The 24,707-nt window shown below is 39.4% G+C and overlaps 1 protein-coding gene across 2 annotated transcripts in view; it reads right to left on the bottom strand.

Annotated features, from left to right (window-relative positions):
* SRGAP1 (SLIT-ROBO Rho GTPase activating protein 1) overlaps window positions 1–24,707 on the bottom strand; it is a 321,514-nt gene that overhangs the window by 109,058 nt on the left and 187,749 nt on the right. For both annotated transcript variants that reach the window (XM_054443638.2, XM_054443639.2), the window contains exon 4: window positions 18,555–18,617. In XM_054443638.2, the coding sequence (XP_054299613.1) occupies window positions 18,555–18,617 (63 nt within the window). The remainder of the gene's footprint in view (window positions 1–18,554; window positions 18,618–24,707) is intronic.

The raw sequence follows: 24,707 nt of genomic DNA, 5'->3' as shown, positions 1-24,707 counted from the left end.
CCGAAAGGCAAAGCAGCAGAGAGAACTGAGGTACAATAAAAGCAGACCAACAGATGCCTTTTTGCTATTTCATGTTGAGAACTGGGCTAGCCCAAACCTCATAAAAACTAAAACAATATATCAGTGAGGATGGCCTTGGAGGCGAATGCAAAGACACTTACACGTTTATAAAACACTTCTGAATTCACACTTTGAAAATGCTTTCGGCCTGTCTACACACACCTCTTATAATTAGCACCTTTTTCAATGTATGCTGACCGTTACTCTAAAATCAGGTAGACATTAGCCCAGGTTTCAGGTGCAATGTATACTGATTTTATTTATTCATCCACCAAACAGTTACTGAGTGTCTGAATACCAGACACTGTGCTAGGCCTTGAGACTAGAGATGAAAGACATAATCTCTCCCCAGCAGGGGTGACACAAAGGCCAGCCTACTCTTACTGCACTACAAATAGGAAGTGGATATATGCAGACATGGGAGAGGGGCAGTTACTGGACTTCAGGGTAGGCTGAGTGAGAATTAGGTAGAGAAAAATTCCCAGGCTTCTTTGTAATCAGCTTATATTTAAGTCTGGAAGCCCATTTAGGGAGAGAAAAAAAATGGATAATATATTTCATTTATATAAAGGATATAAAGGCATGAGAAGCCAGCCCTTAACATATATCTACAATGGATGTCTCTGTTTCTCAGTTCCCATCCCATCCCCCATCTCCCACTTAAGGCCTGCAAGTGAAACCAGAAAGTTTTTTTTTTTTTTTTTTCTTGTTCCCAGCATCGGGGCTGAAAGGGTTGCTGATCCCTGAGGTCATGAGTGGCCAGCAGCACTGTTACAATGATAAACTTTCACAAACCCACCTTCTCTCCCTGGGCCAATGTGGCTCTTCATAAATCAGTGAAAGCAAAGTTTACAAAACTTCAATTACACTTGCAAAGTAGCATTTATAGGACAATTCAGTTTGAGTAGTAGCATACTCATGGTTAAGAGCTCAGACTCATGAGACAGACTGCCTGGGTTCAAATCCTGCCTCTGCCCTTACTTGCTGTGAGATCTTTGGCAAGTAACCTAACCTTTCTGTGCCTCAATTTCCTTACTGTAAAATCAGAATTACAATATTACTCACTGCCTAAGGTGGTGGGGAGGATAAAATGTGTTAACACATATGAAGAGCACAGAAGAAAGAGGCTGACATATAAGTGCACAATAAATGTCAGCTATTGATATTTGAAAAGAACGCCATTAAATAATTCATTTTAATAACAGGTCATAATTTTTCCATGATTGGAGGGATTGTTGTTTCTAATAGAGGTAAAAGGAAGAAAATCAGCAATATTTCCATTTATATACTACTCTGCTTTTGCCCTGCTATAGAGAACCACCTGAGACTGAGTAATTTATAAAGAGAAAGGATTAATTGACTCACAGTTCTGCAGGCTGTATAGGAAGCATGGCTGGGGAGGCTTCAGGAAACTTACAATCATGGTGGAAGGTGAAGGGGAAGCAGGCATGTCTTACGTGTCCAGAAAAGGAGGAAGAGGGCAAAGGGGGAGGTGCTACACACTTTTAAACAACCAGATCTTGTGAGAACTCTATCATGAGACAGCACGAGCAGGATGGTGCTAAACCATCAGAAACCACCCCCATGATCCAATAACCTCCCACCAGGTCCCACCTCCAACACTGGGTATTACAATTCAACATGAGATTTGGGTGGGGATACAGAGCCAAACCATATCAGTGAATATGTTAAGAATTTTAGCAAAGCTCTTTATTTATTTATTTATTGAGACAGAGTCTCACTCTGTCACCAGGCTGGAGTGCAGTGGTGTGATCTCGGCTCCTTGCAACCTCCACCTCCCGGGTTCAAGCGATTCTCCTGCCTCAGCCTTCAGAGTAGCTGGGATAACAGGCATTCGCCACCATGCTGGGCTAATTTTTGTATTTTTAGTAGAGATGGGGTTTCACCATGTTGACCAGGCTGGTCTTAACTCCTGACTTCAGGTGATCCGTCCCCACCACAGCCTCCCAAAGTGCTGGGATTACAGGCATGAGCCACCACACCTGGCCACAAAACTCTTTAGAATGAGCAAATAGACCAAGGTGAACAATTAAATAGCATGAGATATGGTCTTTATGGCAAGTTTATCAAAGGAAATTTGAGATACATTGTGACTCCATTGAAATGAAATCAGCATAACAGTCTGAATTTATCATCAAATTATATTTATAATCCAAACAAATGCTTTGAACAAAAGGCACTGTCTGGGACTCTGTACTCTGCTGGCTAGGGACTGCCAAGTAACCAAATGACAGGGCAAACGAGATGCAGAGACTAAGTAAAATAAAGGGAAAAATAGAGAACACATATGCAAAGGGAGGCAATAAAGCTAAGAAAAATCACAGAAATAATCAGCTTCTGTTCACTGTAGTGTTAATACTTTTGTTTCAGGAGTAATACAGAGTAGCATTTTTTTTTCTTTTTTGGGGATTTAAAAAATATTTTTATTTGTAATTGACACAAAAAATTGTGCATATTTATGGGGTACAGTGTGATGTTTCACTCTATGCATACTTTGTATAATGATAAAAAATAACTAAAAAAGGTAATGTATATAAAATGTTTGATGCAAAAATAACATTAATATTATATGAAAATATGTACGTTGCTAAAAAGTAAAAGCACTGATACTCATACATTTAGATGGGTCAAATAATGCAGCAGAAAATTCATAGACAGGCTAAAGAAATGTTTGAAATGTGCTCAAGATCAATAACAAGTGAAGAAACATGAGGCAGATTTTTTTTTTTTTTTTGCTTTGAAAGCTCATGTCACTTGTTTGTAATAGGAAATCACGTCATCCAGAATTTAGAAAGTGACTGTGAGGGCTTGTTGTCGGTTGCCGGGGGCAGGAGTGGGTGACTTATGTGCAGAGCTAGGTCCGTGGCTCTGGTCAGGAGCAGCCAGGCCTGCTCCATGCCTGGCTGCTGGATAAACCAGTTCTCTTCTGACCCACAAAGCAATCCAATGGTGGGGCAAACTCAGGATCTCTCTCAGCCCAGAGATCTGACTGATGAGGCAGAGTTTTTAACTATTTGTAAAAAAATGGAAGTATCTCATACTGCCATTGACACAGCCAGGTGGGAGGCGGTCACTGGAGAAACGCCAACTGGCCTGCCCATGGGGTGTAGCCTCGGGAAGTTTAGGCCCTTTGCAGTGGGAAGGAGCTGGTCCCTCCTCTTCCTGTGTAGAACCTGAGATTCAGTCTTCCAGTGGGAGAAGCACTGGAGCATGGGACACTGTCCCAGGGAGAGTTCTGTTTCCCCCTTTTCTTCCTTTTCAACAAATAAAACCCTGTCTTACTCACCATTCAAATTGTCTGTGAGCCTAAATTTTTATGGCCATGGGACAAAGAACCCTGTCTTTAGTTGAACTAAGGAAAAGTCCTGCAACACCATAGCATATTGAGATTTTGCCCCTAGTAAATTTAGAGAGTAGCATTTTTAATGGAAAGGTCTATGAACAATGAACCTGGATTTTGGTCCTGGCTTTGCTGCAAAATAACTCTGTAACCTCAGCCTTTCTGACCCTCATCTGTTAAAGACGACAACATGACAACATGAGGTCTCTCTATAGGATCAAAATTAGGGAAACAATCAAATCTAACTTTATACCTCAGGCACTTTGAAAAGTGTGGGATGAAAGACAAAGTACAAAGTAGAGGCGTGATCACAGAAGGAAAAATTGATCGCATAACTTCTGCGTGCAGAAGGCTTCCTTTCAACAGAATTTTAATATATCCTTTAAAAGGAGAATATCTGAAGCTCAGAGGAAATAGTGTAGGATGACATTTAGGAGTAGTATATGAAAACAGTGTCCTTACTGTTATTCCAGTTTTTATTTTCTGTTGGAGCCTTCAGTCTCCCATGCAGAGACTGTGTGACTCTAGGGCAAGGTTTATGTAACTCCTACAAAGGAGGTGGTTCGTTTATGTGTCCTCTCGGATCTTTTCTAACTCTAAAATTCTATTGATATTGAATCCATGATTTCAAATTTTTATCTCATAATAACTAAATTCTGTAAGAATTTATTATTTGGGGAAACATATAACATACTTCTCAGTGTCAGGGTAGATGGCAGCTAATTTTTTTTTTTTTTTTTTTTTTTTGAGACAGAGTCTTGCTCTGTCGCTCAGGCTGGAGTGCAGTGGTATGATCTCGGCTCACTGCAACCTCCTCCTCCCAGGCTCCAGTGATTCTCCTGACTCAACCTCCCAAGTAGCTGGGATTACAGGTGTCTGCCACCACACCCAGCTAATTTTTGTATTTTTAGTAGAGACAGGATTTCACCATGTTGGCCAGGTTGGTCTTAGACTCCTGACCTCAAGTGATGCACCCACCTTGGCCTCCCAAAGTGCTGGGATTACAGGCATGAGCCACCGTGCCCAGCTGGCAGATAAATTTTAACCAAAAGAAAAAGCCAGTGTAACAACAAATTATACTAATTATCTCCTTCTGGTTCTGTTGACTTGAGACAGCAAGGAGTCCACTGTGCTATGCCAGGGATGTAAGATTCCTCCTGGAATTCTCCATGGGCTCCGAGGCCATAACTCATCTGCTTTGCTGAACAGAAATTATATCTAGAAATGAACAATGCCCCTATAGTCTGTCTAGCACACTGTTAAATTGATGAACCTTATACAGGGATATCTATTACTCTAGTGACTTTAATTAGCTCCCAAACTGATTATTGATCAATCATCAAGTGCTCATTAAGGAGGAAAACCCAGGAGCTATTTGGTAGGTGTGGGCTGACATACTTACAGATACGCTACATGCTTCTATTTTTGATGGTTACATTTAAGTTAAATCAGGGCATTAGTCATCTTTTTCAAAATGCTAAATTTAGCCATGATTTTTAAATGTTAACATAAATTACAATTAGTTTCATAAGATTTTGGTACTTTAATAAAACTAATGAAAAAGGATCAACTTACCCTAAAGAAGATAAATTGTTTTATGCCTTATTAAAAAGAAAATGTTTCTATTTGTAAGGAAAGTAAAGTGTACTTATAAATCTTAATCTGCACTTGCTCTTTCCAGCAGTTATTGGAGGCAGGTTCTACTTTAAGTCTTTGAGTCATAGGTGGGGTTATTGGTTTTGTTTATCTCTAAGGAACTCTTGATTAACATTCATATTCAGCAAAAGTTTCTCAATCCCTCTACTATGTACAATAAATAGGCCTTGTCTTATTTGACTTAATTAATGTTCTATTGCTAGAAATCCAATTATGTTTTCTTCTTTATTGATTTATGCTAGTTCATTAGTTCATAATTTTTTATAAACATAATTATCAATTTGGTGTTATACTACAGTATCTGCCCACTTCACAATTATGAGATTTCAACATGAAATAAATGCTATTTTATCCAATAAATTCTAATTTAGCAAAAGATTCTTTTCCTTTCTTTTCTCTTGAGTACTCATTGTAGTGGGGTAAAGAGAGAATGGTAAGGAAATGGGATTTTAATAAATCTCAGTTTAATGCTTTGCTTATTTATTTATTTATTTATTCATTTATTTATTTTTTGAGATGGAGTCTTGCTCTATTGCCCAGGATGGAGTGCAGTGGCAAGATCTCAGTTCACTGTAACCTCTACCTCCTGGGTTCAGGTGATTCTCCTGCCTCAGCCTCCCTAGTAGCTGGGATTACATGCACACGCCACCACGCCTGGCTAATTTTTGTATTTTTAGTAGAGACGGGGTTTCACCATGTTGGCCAGGCTGGTCTCGAACTCCTGACCTCAAGTGATCTGCCTGCCTTGGTCTTCCAAAGTGCTGGGATTACAGGCGTGAGCCACCGCCCCCTGCCTGCTTCATTTATTTTTACATCAGTGATTTGCTAACACTCTTGCAATATTAGCGTGTACGGAGTTCCCTGCAGAGGCAATGTTTCACACATCTGTGCTTTCCCTCACACACTCTCCTCTTTTTGGAACGCTTTTCCCATCCATCCTTTATCACTAAATTCAGGTGTCTGCTCCTTCAGGAAGTCTCCTGAGTGGTTCCATGCTTGCCCAGGGCCGCAGAGATCTCTATCTAGTCTGGTGCCAAACACTGTTCATGGACATATCTCACCAGTCTAGCTCCCTGATCACAGGGCTGTGTGTTACTCGGCCATGCTCAGGACTTACATATTTGTAGAAAGAACCCATCCCCAGCCATTCAGTGTTTAAGACTTGGATGCAATAAAAATAATCCTATAACAATTTCAGAGCAGAAGCAACAATGCTTTTAGTACTTTCCATTTATCTGATTTAGAGACACGACACAAATTCTGAGATTTCGGACATATGGGGAGTAACTGCATTCCACAAATTCTAAGACCTTAAAGTCATAGCTCCTCTCTCCGTACCTGCTGGCAGCAACCCGGAAAGAAGAGAGGAGCACTGTCCTAAAAGAGAGCCCATTCCATTTCTGAACAGCTCTAATGGTTCATCCCAGGAATCAGAATGCTTGGGTTCAAATACTAGTTTTGTCTTATACCATGTTCCTGGGTTTACTCACCACTAAACTGGGAATAAGACTATTACCTGTAAGGTTGGAAAAATGAATACAAAAAATAAATAAATGAATAAATGAATACATGTCAAGCCCTTGCAGTGATCACTGGTACACAGTGAATGCTTCATGAATGCAATACAAGTAATAAAGTACTCCACTCTTCTATCACATCTGCTACGGTCTGAACGTTTGTGTCCACCACAACGTCATATGTTGAAATCCTAACTCCCCAAGGTGATGACGAGATTGGGGGGACATAACCAGGGTGATCAGTCATGGGAGCAGAGCACTCATAAATGCAACTAGTACACTTATAAAAGAGGCATGAGAGAGACCTCTTGTTCCTTCAACCATGTGAGGGCACAGCAAGAAGGTATCGTCTATGAGCCACAAAGGGGTTTCACCAGATACTGAATCTGCTGCTGCCTTGATCTTAGATGTCCCAGCTTTAGAACTGCAAAATAAATTTCTGTTGTTTATAAGCCACCCAGTTTGTGGTATTTTGTTATAGCAGCCGGAACAAACTAAGAAAATCTGTTCAGCCCACAATAGGTATAGCCTATCCAGTGCTCACTTGTTTATTCTCACACATCTGAGAGGCCGGGGAGCCGAGGGATGGTCTTTGTTTTATGGGTCAAAGCAACTGAGCTGCAAAGAGACTTAATCATGCCCAATAAGTCAACAGAGAAAGTCGGTGATAGAGAAGGTCATTCAGAAAGTTCTTATTTCAAAAGCAGTTTTCATACAATGTCTTCAGAGGCACTGAAATACAAGTTTAATCTACTGAAAGAAATATCCAAGAGTTTGCACGTGGAATAGATATTAACCAGGGCCACAGTGGCAGCAGGAGCTAAGCAATAGCCTTTGGTGGCAAAGGAAAAGTTTCAAGTAGTTGGCAGTGTTGAAGGGGAAAGCACATGCATAATGAAAGGCCACCAAATTTACTAGAATTTCAAAGTCACCTGCAACTTTAAATATTTAGTTCTTAGGGAAATGTTTCACATGGCTTCAACATTACATGTGTGTATTAGACCTCTATATTACAAGGTTTAGTATATGAAATATTTACACTGAGGACCCAAGATACTTCAGAATCTTGAAATCATTAAAGACCCACACCTTTAGAATTGCAGCATCAACTAAAATGGAAAGGCTGCTATGGAATCCTTTTCTTTTAACGAAAAATGGTTCCGAAATTGACACGTATATTCTATGCCTCAAATTCAATACACCTCACTCCTTTTATTGGAACAATAGAAAAAAAAAAGAGAGAAATAAGAGGCCTTTGTTAATCTGTGCAAGAGAGCTTTTTGAGTTTGCAAACTGCTTTTGACTTGATATCTAACCATTTTTTTTGCTGCCTATGTTCTTTGCAATCTCGTTTTAGTAGCTGTTCTGAAATCATTCAACTTCTGATTTTCCCTCTTTCCTTAGATAGGGCTCCAGAGGGAGATTCTATGAATGTACCTTGTGCTTTTTCCCAACTCTGTGCCTTGGCTCTCACTGCTCCTTTTCCTCAGATGCCTTTCCCCCGTTTCATCTCTCCTCTTACTGAAATCCCGGCTATCCTCTCAAGTCCATTTTTAGACCTTTTCCTCTCTGCAATTTTCTCAGTCCTCAACTTGGACCCCTCTCTTTGGATCTCCAAAGCCCTCTGCCTGAACCTATCTGTGGGTACATAATAGTCTGTGTTATGTACCCACACTATATTCACCAGTAAAAAGGGAGTACAGCATGTGGGCTAAGCGCATAGTCTGCCTTGTCTGAGACTTCCTAGCTGTGTGACCTTGGGCAAGGTACTTTACATCTCTCTGCCTCAACTACCTCCCATGGTTGTTGGGAAAATATAAAGAACTAATTACGTAAAGTGCTTGGAATAGTGCCTGGCACAAAGGTTAGCTGTTATTATGTCCTAACTTTAGCACATCTGCTAGACTGAAAGCCTCCTGAACTGGTACTGTCTCACCTGAAGCTCCTAGCATGGCAGCACACACCTCATAAGAACCTACTTGCTAATCTGAATTAAAATAAAACCCGGGTTTCAGTTCCAACCTGGCCATGAGTTAGCTCTGGGACGTTAGTGAATCACTTAATCTCTCTGAGTCTTCTGGATATTCTTCCAAAATGAGGAGGTTAATTTGAACATTTCTTTTTTTTTTTTTTGAGATGGAGTCTTGCTCTGACCCCCAGGCTGGAGTGCGGTGGTGCGATCTTTGCTCACCACAACCTCCTCCTCTTGGGTTCAAGCGACTCAGCGTTCCAAGTAGCTGGGATTACAGGTGCGCATCACCACACCTGGCTAATTTTTGTATTTTTGTAGAGATGGGGTTTCACCATGTTGGCTAGGCTGGTCTTGAACTCCTGACCTTACGTGATCTGCCTGCCTTGGCCTCCAAAAGTGCTGGGATTACAAGCATGAGCCACTGCACCTGGCTCTAAATTTGAACATTTCTAAAGGTCCATTTCGGTCCCCAAATGCTATCAAACTATGGCAGGATCAAATTCACATAATCATGTTAGAAAACTATGCCAGTGAGTTAAGATATGTTGAATTGGATCATCTGATAACAACTGATTTAGAGTTTGATTTCCTTTACATAATTTTTTACATTTCTACTGGTCAACATTTCTGGTCCAATTTCAAACAGTAAAATCCAAGAAAGATGCTTCTAATTTATTTTGGCAAGTATCATATATATTTAGTATTAAAAACGGCTAACGATGTCTGTCATTAAAGCATTCTAATTACTTAAAAATTATAATACTGTATTTCAGAATATAGTAATTTGGACAAAATACTTCATTGAGAAGGATTCTGGATATAAAATATTCTTTAGAATTTTTTTTTCACTAAACTATACTTTCTAACACGTTCTCATTTCTAAGCTAAATAATTACATTGGGGTTCATATGGCTCACTTTTTTTTTAAAAAAAGACAGCCTTACTTGTGGTATATAAACATTAATCATAACTAATTCTTAAATATCAGAAAGAAAATGAAACTATAAGCAGGAGGTAGGAAGCAGGTGGCATCACTGATCAGCAGAATGCCCTCAAAGATGTCTACATATAAAGTTCTTATCAAACAGTTCTTCTCAAAGATCCTTGAATTGCTCATTTTATTAATCCCGATCATTCTGGCAGAAAAACAAAGCCAGGTTAAATTAGCTAATCTAGTCTCCAAAGTCAGTGTGTGTCAAGGCCAAGACTAGAATTCAGAAGTTGCTCACAGAGAGTCACATGACCCCAATCCCTCTTTCTTTCCACTGAAGTGTCTAGCAATCAAAGCCAGGGGAAGGAGGTACGGAAATCCTTTGTCAGCCCAAGGTCCCTAAATAGAGTGTTTTTTAAAAAGTTTTCCAGGAGGCATCATGGAGAATGTGGTATTCCAAAGATATTTTCAGTTTGGGAGAGTTTTACATATTCCTACTCCTTATTTCCCTTTGTTCAGTGTTTTGAGACCCAGGCCTCTGTAGTCTGTCTCAAAGGAATGAATTTTCATTTTCACTACAGAAATATATATTTCAAATTCTTAAAATGCCCTTGAGCTAAAATAAATACGTAACTCCCACTCCTCCCTTCTCAAGGTCAAAAACCTCTTTGAGGCTCACAGAAAAATCTTCCGATATGAGGTGGCAAGTATCTTGGGCTCTCGGAATGACTTTTCAACCTTGCCTTGGGCATGTTTCTTCTTTATAGAAGGATGTATTAGCTCCTGGTCTGTGGGAGGCTCACAAAACCATCCAACAAAGTTTCCCTCCACAGTCCTCGGAGGCTGTTTTCAAGGAAGGGCTTGAAATAATAAAGAGCATCTTTTCATTCCCTCTAAAAAATAATTATCTTTTATTTTTTATTTAAACGTTTTAAAGAGACAAGGGCTTCAAAGATACGTAAAGGCCAGGCTAGATTCTGTGCTCACATCAACTCTGTTTTTTAAACCGCTCCTGTGAAAGTTACTCAGCCCACCTCTGGGTTTGTACCAGGACAGCTTCCATCCTCCATTTACATTTGTTAGTCATTGATACGGTTTGGCTGTGTCCCCACACAAATCTCACCTTGAATTGTAATAATCCCCACGTGTCAAGAGCGGGACCAGGTGGAGATAACTGAATCATGGGGGTGTTTTCCCCCATGCTGTTCTCATGATAGTGAGTTCATTCTCAGGAGACCTGGTGGTTTTAGAAGAGCTGCCCCTTCACTTGGCATTCATTCTCTCTCCTGCTACCCTATGAAGAGGTGCCTTCTGCCATGACTGTAAGTTCCCTGAGACCTCCCAACCTTGGGGAACTGAGTCAATTAAACCTCTTTTCTTTATAAATCACCCAGTCTCAGGTATTTCTTCATCGCAGCGTGAAAATGGACTAATACAGGCATATCGGAGTTAGCACTCATTAGGAAGAAAACAAAGCCGAATGGAGCAAGACGTGGATCCTCAGAAGTAACCACTATGTTTCATATGCACACTGAACAGGAAGTTTTACATTAGAACACTAAAGCTAAATGAAAGGCTGCACCCAAAATGAACATATCCTAATTTTTTTTTCTTTTTCTTTTTTTGAGACTGGATCTTACTCTGTCACCCAGGCTGGAGTACAGTAGCGCAATCATGGCTCATTGCAGTCTTGACCTCCTGGACTCAGGTTATCTGCTCACCTCAGCCTCCTGTGCAGCTGGGACTATAGGCACACATCACCACACCCGGCTAAATTTATTAATTTTTTGGGAGAGACAGGGTTTTGCCATGTTGCCCAGGCTGGTCTTGAACTGGGCTCAACTGATCCTCCCAGCTCAGCCTCTCAAAATGCTGGGATTACAGACGTGAATCACCACACCTGGCTTCATATCCTAATATGAAAGCCGATTACACAAAGTCATTTGGGTTTGCTCATTCTGTAACCCATATAACAGTCTAGAAAGCTCATGTTTTTACAAGTATCCAACATAGAATGCAGTGAGAGAGTTTTACTGACTCTTTAGCTCAGGTTTACCCCTCCTTCTACCACCTCCTCTGCACATCCTTCTCTAAGGCAGCTGCCCAATGAGGAACTGATGGGCCTTGGGAACAGAAGTGGGTTTAGATTTTGGATCAGTCATTTACTGTCTGTATGATCCTGAGCTAATTATTCCAAGCCCCAGTTCCCACATGTAAGCCTGAGATTAGGCATACCTGCCTCACAGTGCTGCTGCGGGAAATAAATGGGATAATGTGCTTGCCCTCATGGTAAAGGGTTGGATAAATCTTCATTTCCTCAGTCCTTTTCCTCCTGATCTAATGGAACTTGAGGATAGATTACCTCTTGACTCTGGCTAGCTGTGTGTGCTGCTGATGCAGAGAGAGTGTGATAATCAATTACACACAATTAACAATCAATTTCACATGGCTTTATCATGATATCTGTGTTAATCTTGATTAGAATTAGCTGACTGAGAGTGGTCAACTCCTTGTTTTGTAAAATGCTGAGTGTAATGCTGTAAAACCTAGAGAAAGTAAAGAAATAGTAATAAAGGGCAAATCATGGTTTTTCTATTAAATACTGCATAACCTTTTGAGATTTTGGTAGTGGGACGGGCTTAACACTTTAAACTCGTTTTATATGACCTCTTTACTGGGCCAATGAAGGCACATTTTATTTTGAATGTTCCCTCTAACCTTTGTGTCACCATTTTTCTGTTTTTGCCTTTCACTTTTCCACTTCTTCGATCACAGCCCTGTTAACATTTACTATCAATGTAGTTTCTTAGGGAAGTTACCTTCCTTTTTTTTTTTTTGGTACAAAAGTAACATATATTCATCATAAAAAAATTCATATATATGTAAAAAAACCATCTGTAATTACTATTAAAATCATTCCTGATATCTGCATTTACTTTGTGAGGCTGACATGAAGCTGGGGCCATCCCCATTCCACCGATAAAGAGGACGATGATGATAAGAAGGCTAACACTAACTACTAATGTTTTTTAAACATTTACCTTGTGACAGGCACTGTTCTGAATGCTTTACCTGTATCAACTCAGCTGTACTTTTCCTCTTACCTCTTACACCTCCCATATTATACATTTATTTATGGCCCCTCTCTCTCTCTTCACTGGAATGCAAATGCCTTGAGAGGAAGGACTTGGTCTGTTTTTATTCACAGCTATATCCCCAGTACATCTCACAGTGCACAGCACAGCAAGCATGCAAAATGTTTCCATTTGTCTTCAGAACATTCATTCTTTTTAACAACTCTAAGAGGTATTATTTTGATCTCCATTTTACAGATGAGAAAACTGAGATGCAGAGTCGTGCACACCAGAAAGGGACAGAGCTGTGATTTAAGCGTTGACCCTTCCCCATTATACCCTTGTGCCTTGTCAGACGCTGTAATAATTAATTTTATGTGTCAACTTGACCAGGCCGTGGGGTGCCCAGATATTTGGTCAAACATGATTCTGGATGTGTGTGAGAGTGCTTCTGGATGAGATTAACATATGAATCAGTAGGCTGGGTAAAACAGATTGCCCTCTCCAATACAGGTGGGTCTTATCCAACCCACTGATGACCTGCATTGAACAAAAAGGCTTAGTAAGAGAGAATTCACTCTCTCTGTGTGATGGTCTTTGAGCTGGAACATTGGTCTTTTCCTGGAGTTGAACTGGAACTTACACCATTGGCTTTCCTGGTTTTCAGGCCTGAACTCAGACTAGAACCATACCATTAATCCTCCTGGCTGGATCTCCAGCTTGCTCACTGGAGATCTTGGGACTTCTCATCTTCCGTAACTGTGGGAGCCAACTCCTTACAGTAAGTCACTTTGCACATGCACACATACACACACACCCCCATTCTGTTGGTTCTGTATCTATGGAGAACTCAGACTAATACAGGTGCCCAGAGAAGCTAAATGATTTCCCAGTGCCACACAACTAACAATTAATGAAGCTGGGATTCAAATATAAGCTTGCTGGGATTCAAATATAAGCTTGCTGACCGCCAGTCCAGTTACTTTTGTTTCATGATAGCACAACGGTGTCCCTGGTTTCTTAACCCTACTCCCAAACTTGCTAATTCTATCCTTTAGCTTGCTTTCAAATGTTTAACTCAAAAAGAATTAGCAAATTAGGCTGAGAAAGGGAGTCTGGGGATCCTGGTTCACCCTTTCACTTTTAGCCGATGAATTCCACCTGTTAAATCATTTAAATACACATGTCTAAGAAGTACAGGTTGCCATTGAGCCACATGTTCAATTTGCCACCTACATTTTGTTAAAGCAACATTAATGCCATAGATTCTAAAAACTATAAATGAGCTGTAGATAAATTGCTTATGTTCTCTGTGTTGTGGGGGAGGCATTAACATTTAGAGATCTTATTTAGAAAATAGTTCCCCACAACTACGGCAATAGAGATAAAAATGACAGTAAAGGGTAGAGGCTCTGCAGCCAGTCCTGGACTTGAGATCCCACCCTACCACTTATTGTGCACCCTGGGGCAAGTCCCTCTGAGCCTTAGTTTCCTCGTCTGTCAAATGAGGATGATGAGAATAATCACCTCATAGAGGTGCTGTGAGGATTACATGAGATGATGCAAATAATAGGCTTAGCACCAATAACTAGCACAAACATAATCAGCATGTGGTAAATGTGTAGCTACTCTGGCAGGCATGGCTAGTTAGCTACAAATCACTCCTCTTCTCTTTCAAATGAACAGAATCCCATTTTTAAAAAACTGGTTAGCAATGACCTGGCTAGCTAAAATACTGGAATTCCCAGACCTCCTTGCAGCCTGGTGAGACCATGTTCTAAGTTCTGGCCAATGAGATGTATATAATAGTCTTGTGTGAGACTTTTATGGAGTCTCCTTAAAAGGCAAGGCCCTTCTTCCCATTTTCCATTCTGTTGCCATGAATGCAGATGTAATGGCTGGAGTTCTAGCAACCATCTTGAATTCTAAGGACAAACGTTACAATGGGGTTTATCTGAACAACGCAGTAGGAGGAGCTTGAGTCTTGGAAGGCTTTATGTTACCTCCATACCAGGCCTGCACTGTCAATCTTTGGTCTTTTTTTTTGTGAGAGAGAATATAAACATCTATTTGGTTTATGCCATTATTTTGAGAACCTTTGTTCTTCAAGGCTGAACTAATCATCTTTCTTTTCTTTCTTTTTTTTTTTTTGAGACAGAGTCTCACTCTTGTCACCCAAGCTGGAGTGCAGTGGCACAATCTCGGCTCACTGCAACCTCCACCTCTTGGGTTCAAGCAATTGTCCTGCCTCAGCCTCCCGAGTAGCTGGGATTACAGGCACCTGCCACCATGCCTGGCTAATTTTTGTACTTTTAGTAAAGACAGGGTTTCACCACGTTGGCCAGGCTGGTCTTGAACTCCTGACCTCAGGTGATCCACCTACCTCGGCCTCCCAAAGTGCTGGGATTATAGGCATGAGCCACTGTAGCCGGTGAAGACTAGACTGAACTAATCTTAACTGCTCTGGCTGTCTTTTGTAGTGGCTGAAGAATTCAAATAGAGGTTTAAAACCATTTGAGGCCTTTTTTTTTCCCCCGGCAAATAAAGGCAAGATTGGGCAAAAATATAGAAAAGGAGCTGCAAGTCTTCAAAGCCTTTCCTTTCAGTAGCCACTCTAATGCCACCATCCTGTCTTCTGCTTGTAAGTCCAGGGCTTCGTGCCATATCCACACAACCTGTGCTCTATTGTATTATATATCTATCATATCATCATATGATATCATATCTACCCTATCATCCGCACAATCTGGCCTGGTAAAACTCAGTTCACTCTAACGTATAAATGACCATAGGGCATCTCTCTCTATTCTCCTTCCTGAGCATATATATTTTATTTGAGACAGAGCCTTCTGGTAAAATGTTTGAAATAATCAACAATTGCTGTGGGAGCAATATTCTGGGGCAAGGAAGTCCAAACATAAGGCTGTCACCCACCACTAAGGTTGACTGTAATTTAAAATTAAGTACTCCACTGGCACATGGAAGTTAGTATACTTCTCAACTGCTCACTTTCAACTCCCAAGGAGTGTCAAGGGTTGAGAGCAAGCGAGGAGTGAATATTTGCCAGAAAAGACAATTAAAAAACATCCTCAATTCCCTGAGGCTATGTATTTTATACCTGTTACTTCAACAATCACTATTACATCATCAGTTGTACAAAATTCTATGCACGATGCAACTAGGTTATTTGTTCATGACCAAAATACCAGTGAGTGGTTGAATGGGGAACCTAAACTACATTCCTCCAAATATTGTTCCGCTGTTCAAATATGCCTCATCCTGCCTCTTTCCTAATGTAAACTGAGTATTAATATAATGGATAGATTTGATTTGAACAAGACAGAGTTTGTGTATCTGAAGATAAAGTGCAAGATAGACCAAATAGCATCTTCTTTTAGAATAAAAAGGGAGAGGGTGTGTGTGTGTGCATGAGTGATATGAAGTTCCCTCCCCACAGAACATGACCTCTGGCCTTGCTGAGTATGCTCTCTGATTCAAGTAAATTTTTTCCCCAGGAGCTCAAAGTGATCTACAGATGACATAATTAAAACCTCATTACTTGTCTGCCCTATCCCTTAATTCCCCAACCAATTCTGAGAGGTTAAATGACTGTGATAGGGTCACTCCAACCCTGGTGGCTTTTGGTAGAACCTGGCTCTTTCGGCTTTTGGGCTGATACTGATAAGAGTTCTGAGGTGTCAGCTTACTTACTTGAAAGCTACAGAGTCTGCAAAATGTCTAGGTGCAATCGATTGGCTGGATCTAGGAGAAATTTCATTATACATATCCCTCACTGAGATAAAATTTTCAGGACATTCTATTGACTTTTCTTGTATTCAGTGGTCAAGTTCATCTTTGCCACTGTTGTCTTTACTACTACTACTATTTTCAGACCATAATCAACAGGCTCTAACCTATCATGGCATGACAACCAGCAGACTTATTTTTTTAAGGTATGAGGGACCGATTTCTATTTCTAGGTAAAACAATGTCTAAGCAAAAGGAACCTCAAGGAAAGTGCCACAACGTCCTCCTCATCTTAAAAGAGTTCAATGGAAGACAACACAGAATTTCTGCTTATTCCTCTTTGGAAGTATCAGGTATACAAAGGTCATTTTACTTTTAAATTACTGGGCTTTTAGAAATGGTTGATACCCTAGGGTATCAAAAACTAACAAATCACATAAGGCAGGAGCTAGAAATTGGCCTTTATCACATAAAAATCAGTTTCATTAGGCATTTGGTATATAGATATAATCTCTTAACCTGAGGCTTTCGTAGGTTGCATGGAGAGTCGAAAGTTTCTGAAGGAGGAAGTAACACATAGAAACTATCAATTCAATTTATATGCACAGATGTAGTAAATGTGCTTTATAAAAATAGATTTATCACACACATAGAAAAAAACTAGAAAGTTCGTTATATAAAGAATCATTTTATAAAAGTTTAATTTACAAGTTTCTTTAATTAGTAAGTATCAAAGGAGCATTAAAAATTTAATTTACAAAACTGTATTTTACACACGTGCCTTTTTAGGAACAAATGGAATTGGTAAATCAAGAAACATGCTTTCGAGTTTCAGGTTAGGTTGCCTATAAAAAAACAATTCAGGCCGGGCTCGGTGGCTCATGCCTGTAATCCTAACACTTTGGGAGGCTGAGGTGGGTGTATCACATGAGGCCAGGAGCTTGAGACCAGCCTGGCCAACATGGCGAAACCCTGTCTCTACTAAAAATACAAAAAAATTTGTTAGGCATGCTGGTGCATGCCTGTAATCCCAGCTACTCTGGAGGCTGAGGCAGGAGAATTGCTCGAACCTGGGAGGCGGAGGTTGCAGTGACTGAGATTGCGCCACAGCACTCCAGCCTGGATGACAGAGCGAGACTCCTCAAAAACAAACAAACAAACAAAATAATCTTGTGCAATAAAAATCCAAATATCTTTCATTAATATAAATTAATATTACTCATTTATTGTTATTTTATTCTCTTAAAATAAAATATCCCCAAAAGAAATTTGTATTTAATAACATGGTCATTAAGTGTGAAAAAAGATTTACATGAGTATATTACTGATTCTAACATGCAACATCATCAGGTGTTAGTTATTTTTAATAAAGTAGTTTTAAATTATTTAATTTTTAATGATTACATGAAGTACCCTAAATAAAATATGAGTCACAAAAGCAAATTATTGCAAAACAAAGATATCCTTCAAAAATAATTTTAATATGTCACTAACAAAACAATTAATTGAACTAAAATGTGGAAAAAAAAGAAAGTACCAGAATAACGCAACCTAAACTGCTCAAGTTCCATAACGGCAATATTTTTTTTTTTTTTTTTGAGATAGAGTCTCACTGTGTTGCCCAGGCTGGAGTGCGGTGGTGTGATCTTGGCTCACCACAACCTCTGCCTCCCGGGTTCAAGTGATCCTCCCACCTCAGCCTCCCAAAAAGCTGGGATTACAGGCGCATCCCACCATGCCCAGCTAACTTTTACATTTTTAATAGAGACAGGGTTTCACCACATTGGCCAGGCTGGTCTCAAACTCCTGACCTCAAGTGATCCACCAGCCTTGGCCTCCCAAAGTGCTGCGATTACACCACACCTGGCCACAATGGCATCAATTTTAAACAAAATATTCTCGAATTCAATATATGTAGAGGTCACATACAATCCAGTTAAAAATATATCTTATGGAGACATCTATACTTCAGTTTCTTAAAGTGTGCTAATTGTGTATATATGTGTGTATGTAGACAGATAGGTAGATAGATAATTTATTTGAATACAGTTTCTCCAAATTGGGATGGAGTGGCAAAGGAATGTAGCTGTGTATACCCATCCCTTGTTCCTGTATTTCAAGCAGATGAGGATCCACTGTCACTCTGGCTTGGAATGAATACTACAATGAGCAGTGTTTTTACAAACCAGAATTCTAATCCAAGGATTCTAGAAAAGAAGAAAGATTATGTGCTTACCGTATAAAGCTCATTAAGAACCTTCATTAAATCCTCATGAAGTTGGAATGCAATCTCTTTGCTCTGTAATTAAAAAGAAAATAAAAAAGAATATTTTAAAATTATTTACATCTTAAAAAGTCCACTAACATGACAGAAAGACAGCAAGCCTCTATAATAACCATCTTCAACGGAATGGCCCTTTGTAAACTCTAGACATTGTACACAGGTGGTCCCCATAGGATAAACAGAGCAAACAAGTGACAACCTTGGGTAAATGGCTCCCCCGCCATCCAAACAGACTTTACCAAAAAGAGAGAAAAAGTAAGCAGGTTGAAGCGTCGTGCTTGCTTAAAAGTTGAGTTGCAGAACTAAGGACCATTAAAGATGAACTAGATCATGACATTTTACAGTGTGATTCCCAAAAAGCTAACTTAGAAACCAAAGGGGAAATTAACTCCCTCTGTCCAAAGTTACAATGTGACTGACAACAAGTTTAATTTTAAGAAAGCACTTTTTTGTTTTTGGAGACAGGGTCTTACTCTGTCACCCGGGCTGCAGCGCAGTGGCATGCTCACAGCTCACTGCGACCTTGAACCCCTGGGTTCAGGCAATTCTCCCACCTCAGCCTTCCGAATAGCTGAGACTACAGGGGCATGCAACCAAACCCAACTAGTTTTTATATTTTTTGCAGAGACAGGGTGGCGTGCAACCAAGCTTAACTAGTTTTTTTATTTTTTGTAGAGATGGGGTTTCACCGTATTGCCCAGACTGGTCTCAAACTCAGTAATCTGCCTGCCTCAGTCTCCCAAAGTGCTGGGATTATAGATGTAAGCCACTGAGCCTGGCAAGAAAGCACTTTCAAAGCAGTAAAATGGTAAGTCCACTCAAGGTCCATAAACTTTTACCTCTGATTTATTATTATTTTCAATGAAGACAAAAAAGTGGAGAGTATCATTCTTCTACCCAGTTGGTAAGAAACAGCATTTGAAATAACCTTCCCTAGGCTAATTCTGAGAGTTTGATAGAGAAGTATTCGAATATTATTTTCAGCAAAAGCTGTAAGTTATTTTAAAGAAATCATATATCCAAATGACCTTTTTTCCCCCATTTTGAGTTCATTATGTAGTCAGCTACAGAAAATGGAAAAAAAATGTGTAGCATAGCTTAATCTACAGTTTGCAACAATAACAACATCCACTGGTCCATGAATGTACCTCTCACTGGACTATCAGTATTAAGGATAAGGGCCATATCTTAATCAGTTCTGCAACCCCTCTGTGTCCTGTGTGGTGCTTGGGCAAGTGGGCACCAAGAATGCAGAATTTAAAGAGGGTCCTAGTCCTGGCCCAAGTCCATCTGTAAACATGAGGTCATTGGGTCAGGCCTCAACAAAAGCCAAACAAATATGATAGACTGAAGACTCATGGAAGATAAAATAGTGTGGGAAGACGGCATCAGAGCAGTACCTGAACTTTGAGAAATTTAAATTTATTAGCAGTATTTTTCACTGAATTTCCCTGGAGTATCTAAGAGAGTGCTGCTATTTACTAAGCTCTGACAGCTTCTAAAATCCCAAATTGGAGTTAGGGATTTTATGTCTTGCTGTGTCCCTGATATGTGAAGATGTGGGTTACAAATCACTCAAGAGTGAAAGGAAAGTCATGAGTAAAAAAATGAAGTCAATTGAAACTCATTTTATTTTTCCTATGTTTTGATTATCGAGAGGGTATACATTATACTACAAATCTCCTATGACTTCAGTTTGGTGTTATTTTAATATCAGATTTCATTCAAGGATCTGGGCCAACAATTTAGAACTCTCTAATGGGATCAAAGGCCACCAAGTAACTCTGCTCAGCTACCCACGTTTCAGGTAGCAAGTCTAAAAAGAAAAGATGGCTGGTCACTTTGGCTCATGACTATAATCCCAGGACTTTGGGAGGCCAAGACAGGCAGATCACTTGAGGCCAGGAGTTCAAGACCAGCTTGGACAACATGGTGAAACCCCATCTCTATTGAACATACAAAAATTAGCCAGGTGTGGTGGCACACACCTGTAATTCCAGCTACTCAGGAAGCTGAGGCATGAGAACTGCGTGAACCCAGGAGGCAGAGGTTGCAGTGAGCCGAGGTCACACCACTGCACTCCAGCCTGGGTGACAGAGTAAGACTCTGTTTCAAAAAAGAAAAAGAAAAGAAGAAAATATTTCTTGGCTAAGACTTCAGAACAATAACAACAACAAAAAAAAATCCCTTATGTTCAAGAAACCTTAACCCAAGAAAATATTCTGGGTCAGATAAAAGATTTAGGTTTGGGGTTATAAGGGTCCTCAAAGCTATCTTAGGTCAAATATCTTAGGACAAGATGATTTTTTCTTTTATTTAACTTTTATTTTAAGTTCAGGGGTACATGTACAGATTTGTAGTATAGGTAAACTTGTGTCACGGGGGTTTGTTGTACCAATTATTTTGCCACCCAGGTATTAAGTCTAATACGCGTTAGTTATTTTTCCTAATCTTCTCCCTCTTCCCAGCCTCCATCCTCCAGTAGGTCCCAGTGTGTGTTATTCCCTTATATGTGTCCATGTGCTGACAATTCATAGTATAGTCCATATTTTGTAAGACTTTAGATAATGAGGTAGAAGAAATCTGGCATCACAGACAGTGTTCTGCCAGACATACACTTACATTTTTCTTTTGTTATTCCCCAGAGGCCCTGAAATATATAAAGTTTGTCTGCAGGCAGTATAATATAATGCTTAAAAGCAAGGTCTAAGGACTACAGAGTCAGAATGCCTAATGTGAAGTCTCAAGGACTTTGGATCTGCCTATGCCTCAGTTTCCTGACCTGTAAAATGAATATAGGCATTGTACTTATAAGGTTCTTGTAAGTGTTAATATGATGATTCACGCATAGTATTTAGAATGGATCCTAACACACAGTGAATACACCATAATTATCATTATTTCTTTTTCCAGACACTGTTCGGCATGGCAACTCCCTTGAGTGAAAAGTCCACATCACATTGTCCTATCCTGTGGTCTCTTTTGACATTGATTCTATTGGCTTCCCTGTAGGAGGAGCTTGAGTTGACTTTGATGTCCCTCCCCACTGCCCTGGCCTTTAGATTCCTTCAGGTGACCCCGGATTCCAAAGGGCCCTTAAGGATTATGCTCCAACTTTTCTTATATCCATATTCCCTTGCCATGTGTGTATATTAAACCTGTCTTCCTATGTTACATTTTCTCAGGGAGTTCTACTACCAGTGCTATTGAATGAATTAATGAAACATCCCTTAGAAAATGGATAATTCCTCAAGTCCCCATAATAAGGTATATGTAACTGATGAAAGAGGTCCTTGAGGAGCAGGCTCCAGTGGGAATTTTAGATTTTGTGAAAAGTTGGTGTGGAGTTCCTTTCAGTAGGTAGACCCTTGGCTATCCTCATGACACAGCACCAAAGTTTCTGCCTGTTCGTTCACTTTGAATGACAGTCCAAACCTTCCACTGTCTAGTAAATAACGTAGAAATTAACGATTTTCTTCCCACCACTAGTCTGCAAAGATAGCTAAGGAACTGAACTATGCTCTGAGAAGCACTAGTTTATGTGACTAATTTGTGAAACGTGAATTCACACATCATTGTATTCACAGATACTTGGGCCGGATAAAACATCAAGTCCTAATCTTAATCCTGGGGACATGGTTCCTGTTCTCATGGTATGGCAACAGTGGAGGAAGCACCTCATGTTACCCCCACTTTAAATATGTTTCCAGTTTATTACAGTAACAATGAGAAACAATTGTTTCTTCAAAGTGCTACTCTGGACTCCCAAAGAATCAATCTTTAAACCAAAATGCACCTGGTGTGGCCCACTTAGCATACGACATTACTAGGCTAATGAACTGAAATCCTTTAATTAGAAAATATCTGGGTTGTTAAAAGTCCATCAAAATTCAATAAGTGAGGCCAGGTGTGGTGGCTCACACCTATAATCCTAGCACTTTGGAAGGCTGAGGCAGGAAGATTACTTGAGCTCAGGAGTTTAACACCAGCCTGGGCAACATAGTGAAACCTTGTCTCTATTAGAAAAAAATATATATATTTAATAGGTTAAATATGCCTATGGATTCTATTTCATTAAAAATTTGAAAGCAGGCTGGGTATAGTGGCTCATGCCTGTAATCCCAGCACTTTGGGAGGCCGAGGTGGGCAGATTGTCTGAGCCTAAGAGTTTGAGACCAGTCTGGGGAATATGGGGAAACTCCATCTCTAGAAAAAATACAAAAATTAGCTGGGCATGGTGGTGCACACCTGTGGTCCCAGCTATGAGAGGCTGAGGTGGGAGGATCTCTTGAACCTAAGAGTTCGAGGCTGCAGTGAGCTGTGAGCATACACTCCAGCCTGGGTGGTAGAGTGAGACCCACTCTCAAAAAAAAAAAAAAAAAAGATAATAACTTAAAATATTTGAAAGCAGTGAGAGCAGACCCTTGGCCCTTGAACAAGAATTGCCACATAAGAAAAATAATATAGGTATTAAGAAAAGCAATCAATGTTTCTTCTGTGTTAGGGAAGAAATTTTTGTTACCCAATAATATATTCAAATAATGGTAAAACTTCTAATATTCTAATACATTTCATTAGGATTCTGGAATCCTGACCCAAGGGGAAGGAAAATGGATACAACTTCAATTCAGTTAACATTTACTGAATATCTCCAGCGTATAAACCCAGAGTTTAATTCCAAGCCTATTTCCAATTGTTTACTGTTTATTGTCATTTTGATGTTTCAGATATTTCTAATATAAGTCCAAAATGAACAGTCTCAAAGAAAATGAACTAAGTATATTGAATATTGAAAAAATAGAGAATAGAAGGACAATCCCCCCCAATTATAATTTTTTTTGTTTGTTTGACACAGGGTCTCCCTCTGTCACCTAGGCTGGAGTGCAGTGGCCTGAGATTCTCCCACCTCAGCCTCCTGAGTAGCTGGGACTAAAGGCACATGCCATCATGCCCAGCTAATTTTTGTATTTTATGTAGAGAGGGTTTTGCCATGTTGCCCAGGCTGGGCTCAAGTGATCTGCCTGCCTTGGCCTCCCAAAGTGCTAGGATTACAGGTGTTAGCCACTGCACTTGGCCCACCATTATGATTTGATGTATTTTTTCAAGTTTATTTAAACATAGGTCTAAGTATATTTTCCTATTCTGTTTTTTTTAAGTTACAATACATTTTTACATGTAATTATATAACTTTCAGAACCACAATTGGATTCATAATAACTACCTAGTAAATGTACATTAACATTAAATTTAAGTGTACTGTTTCCAATGTTGCCACTATTTTCTACCAACCAGTCAATCATTTATTTATTTATTCAATTTCACCAATATGTTTTAAGCACTCTGAACTAATATCATAAATGCTGGTCAAAAGGCATATATCTTGCATTTGTATTATTTGCTTAAGCCAATTCCCAGACATGAAATTACTAGCATAAAAGTATAAACATTTTTAAGACTCCTGATACATGTTGGAAGATTATTTTTTAAAAGGGTTATAATGAAATCATAATGCTTCTAGGACAACAATTTCACTCAAGTCAGAAATCTAGGGTTCCTCTAAGACTGGCTGCTTTTCCTTGAAGAAGTCACCATTCTTATCAATTCTGGCTGATCAATTTTTTTCTATAGGTCATCAGAACTAAAAAAAAACCTAATTAGGCTTCCTCTGATTAAAATTGTTGAAAGGCTTGCTATATTATTTTAGGACAGAGTTCAATTTTTTTTTTTTTTTAAGTTCAAGCCATTTAATGGAGTTATTTAAATAAGTGGGGGAATTCTCCAAAACACACAAATATACCGATTGACATATATACATCCTAAAATGTATATGCATATTAAAATATAATGAGTTATAGGTATACATACACACACACACACAATCCTTACAGGTTTCTGTAATACGGGTAATTAAATGATGAAAGAAAGAGTTACATATCAATAAAAAGATTTAAATACAAATATGTTTACTGGTTGATTTGTTTTTGTAAATAGAACTTAATTGACCAAGAGAATTTTGACATCACCTTTTTTTTAAATTTTTTATTTTTTTATTTTTATTATTTTATTTTATTATTATTATACTTTAAGTTTTAGGGTACATGTGCA

Source organism: Pongo pygmaeus, chromosome 10 (genome assembly GCF_028885625.2).
Source record: "Pongo pygmaeus isolate AG05252 chromosome 10, NHGRI_mPonPyg2-v2.0_pri, whole genome shotgun sequence".
Lineage (NCBI taxonomy): Eukaryota > Metazoa > Chordata > Mammalia > Primates > Hominidae > Pongo > Pongo pygmaeus.
Note: the sequence above shows the minus strand (reverse complement) of the source record. Positions and strands in the feature narration are given on the sequence as shown.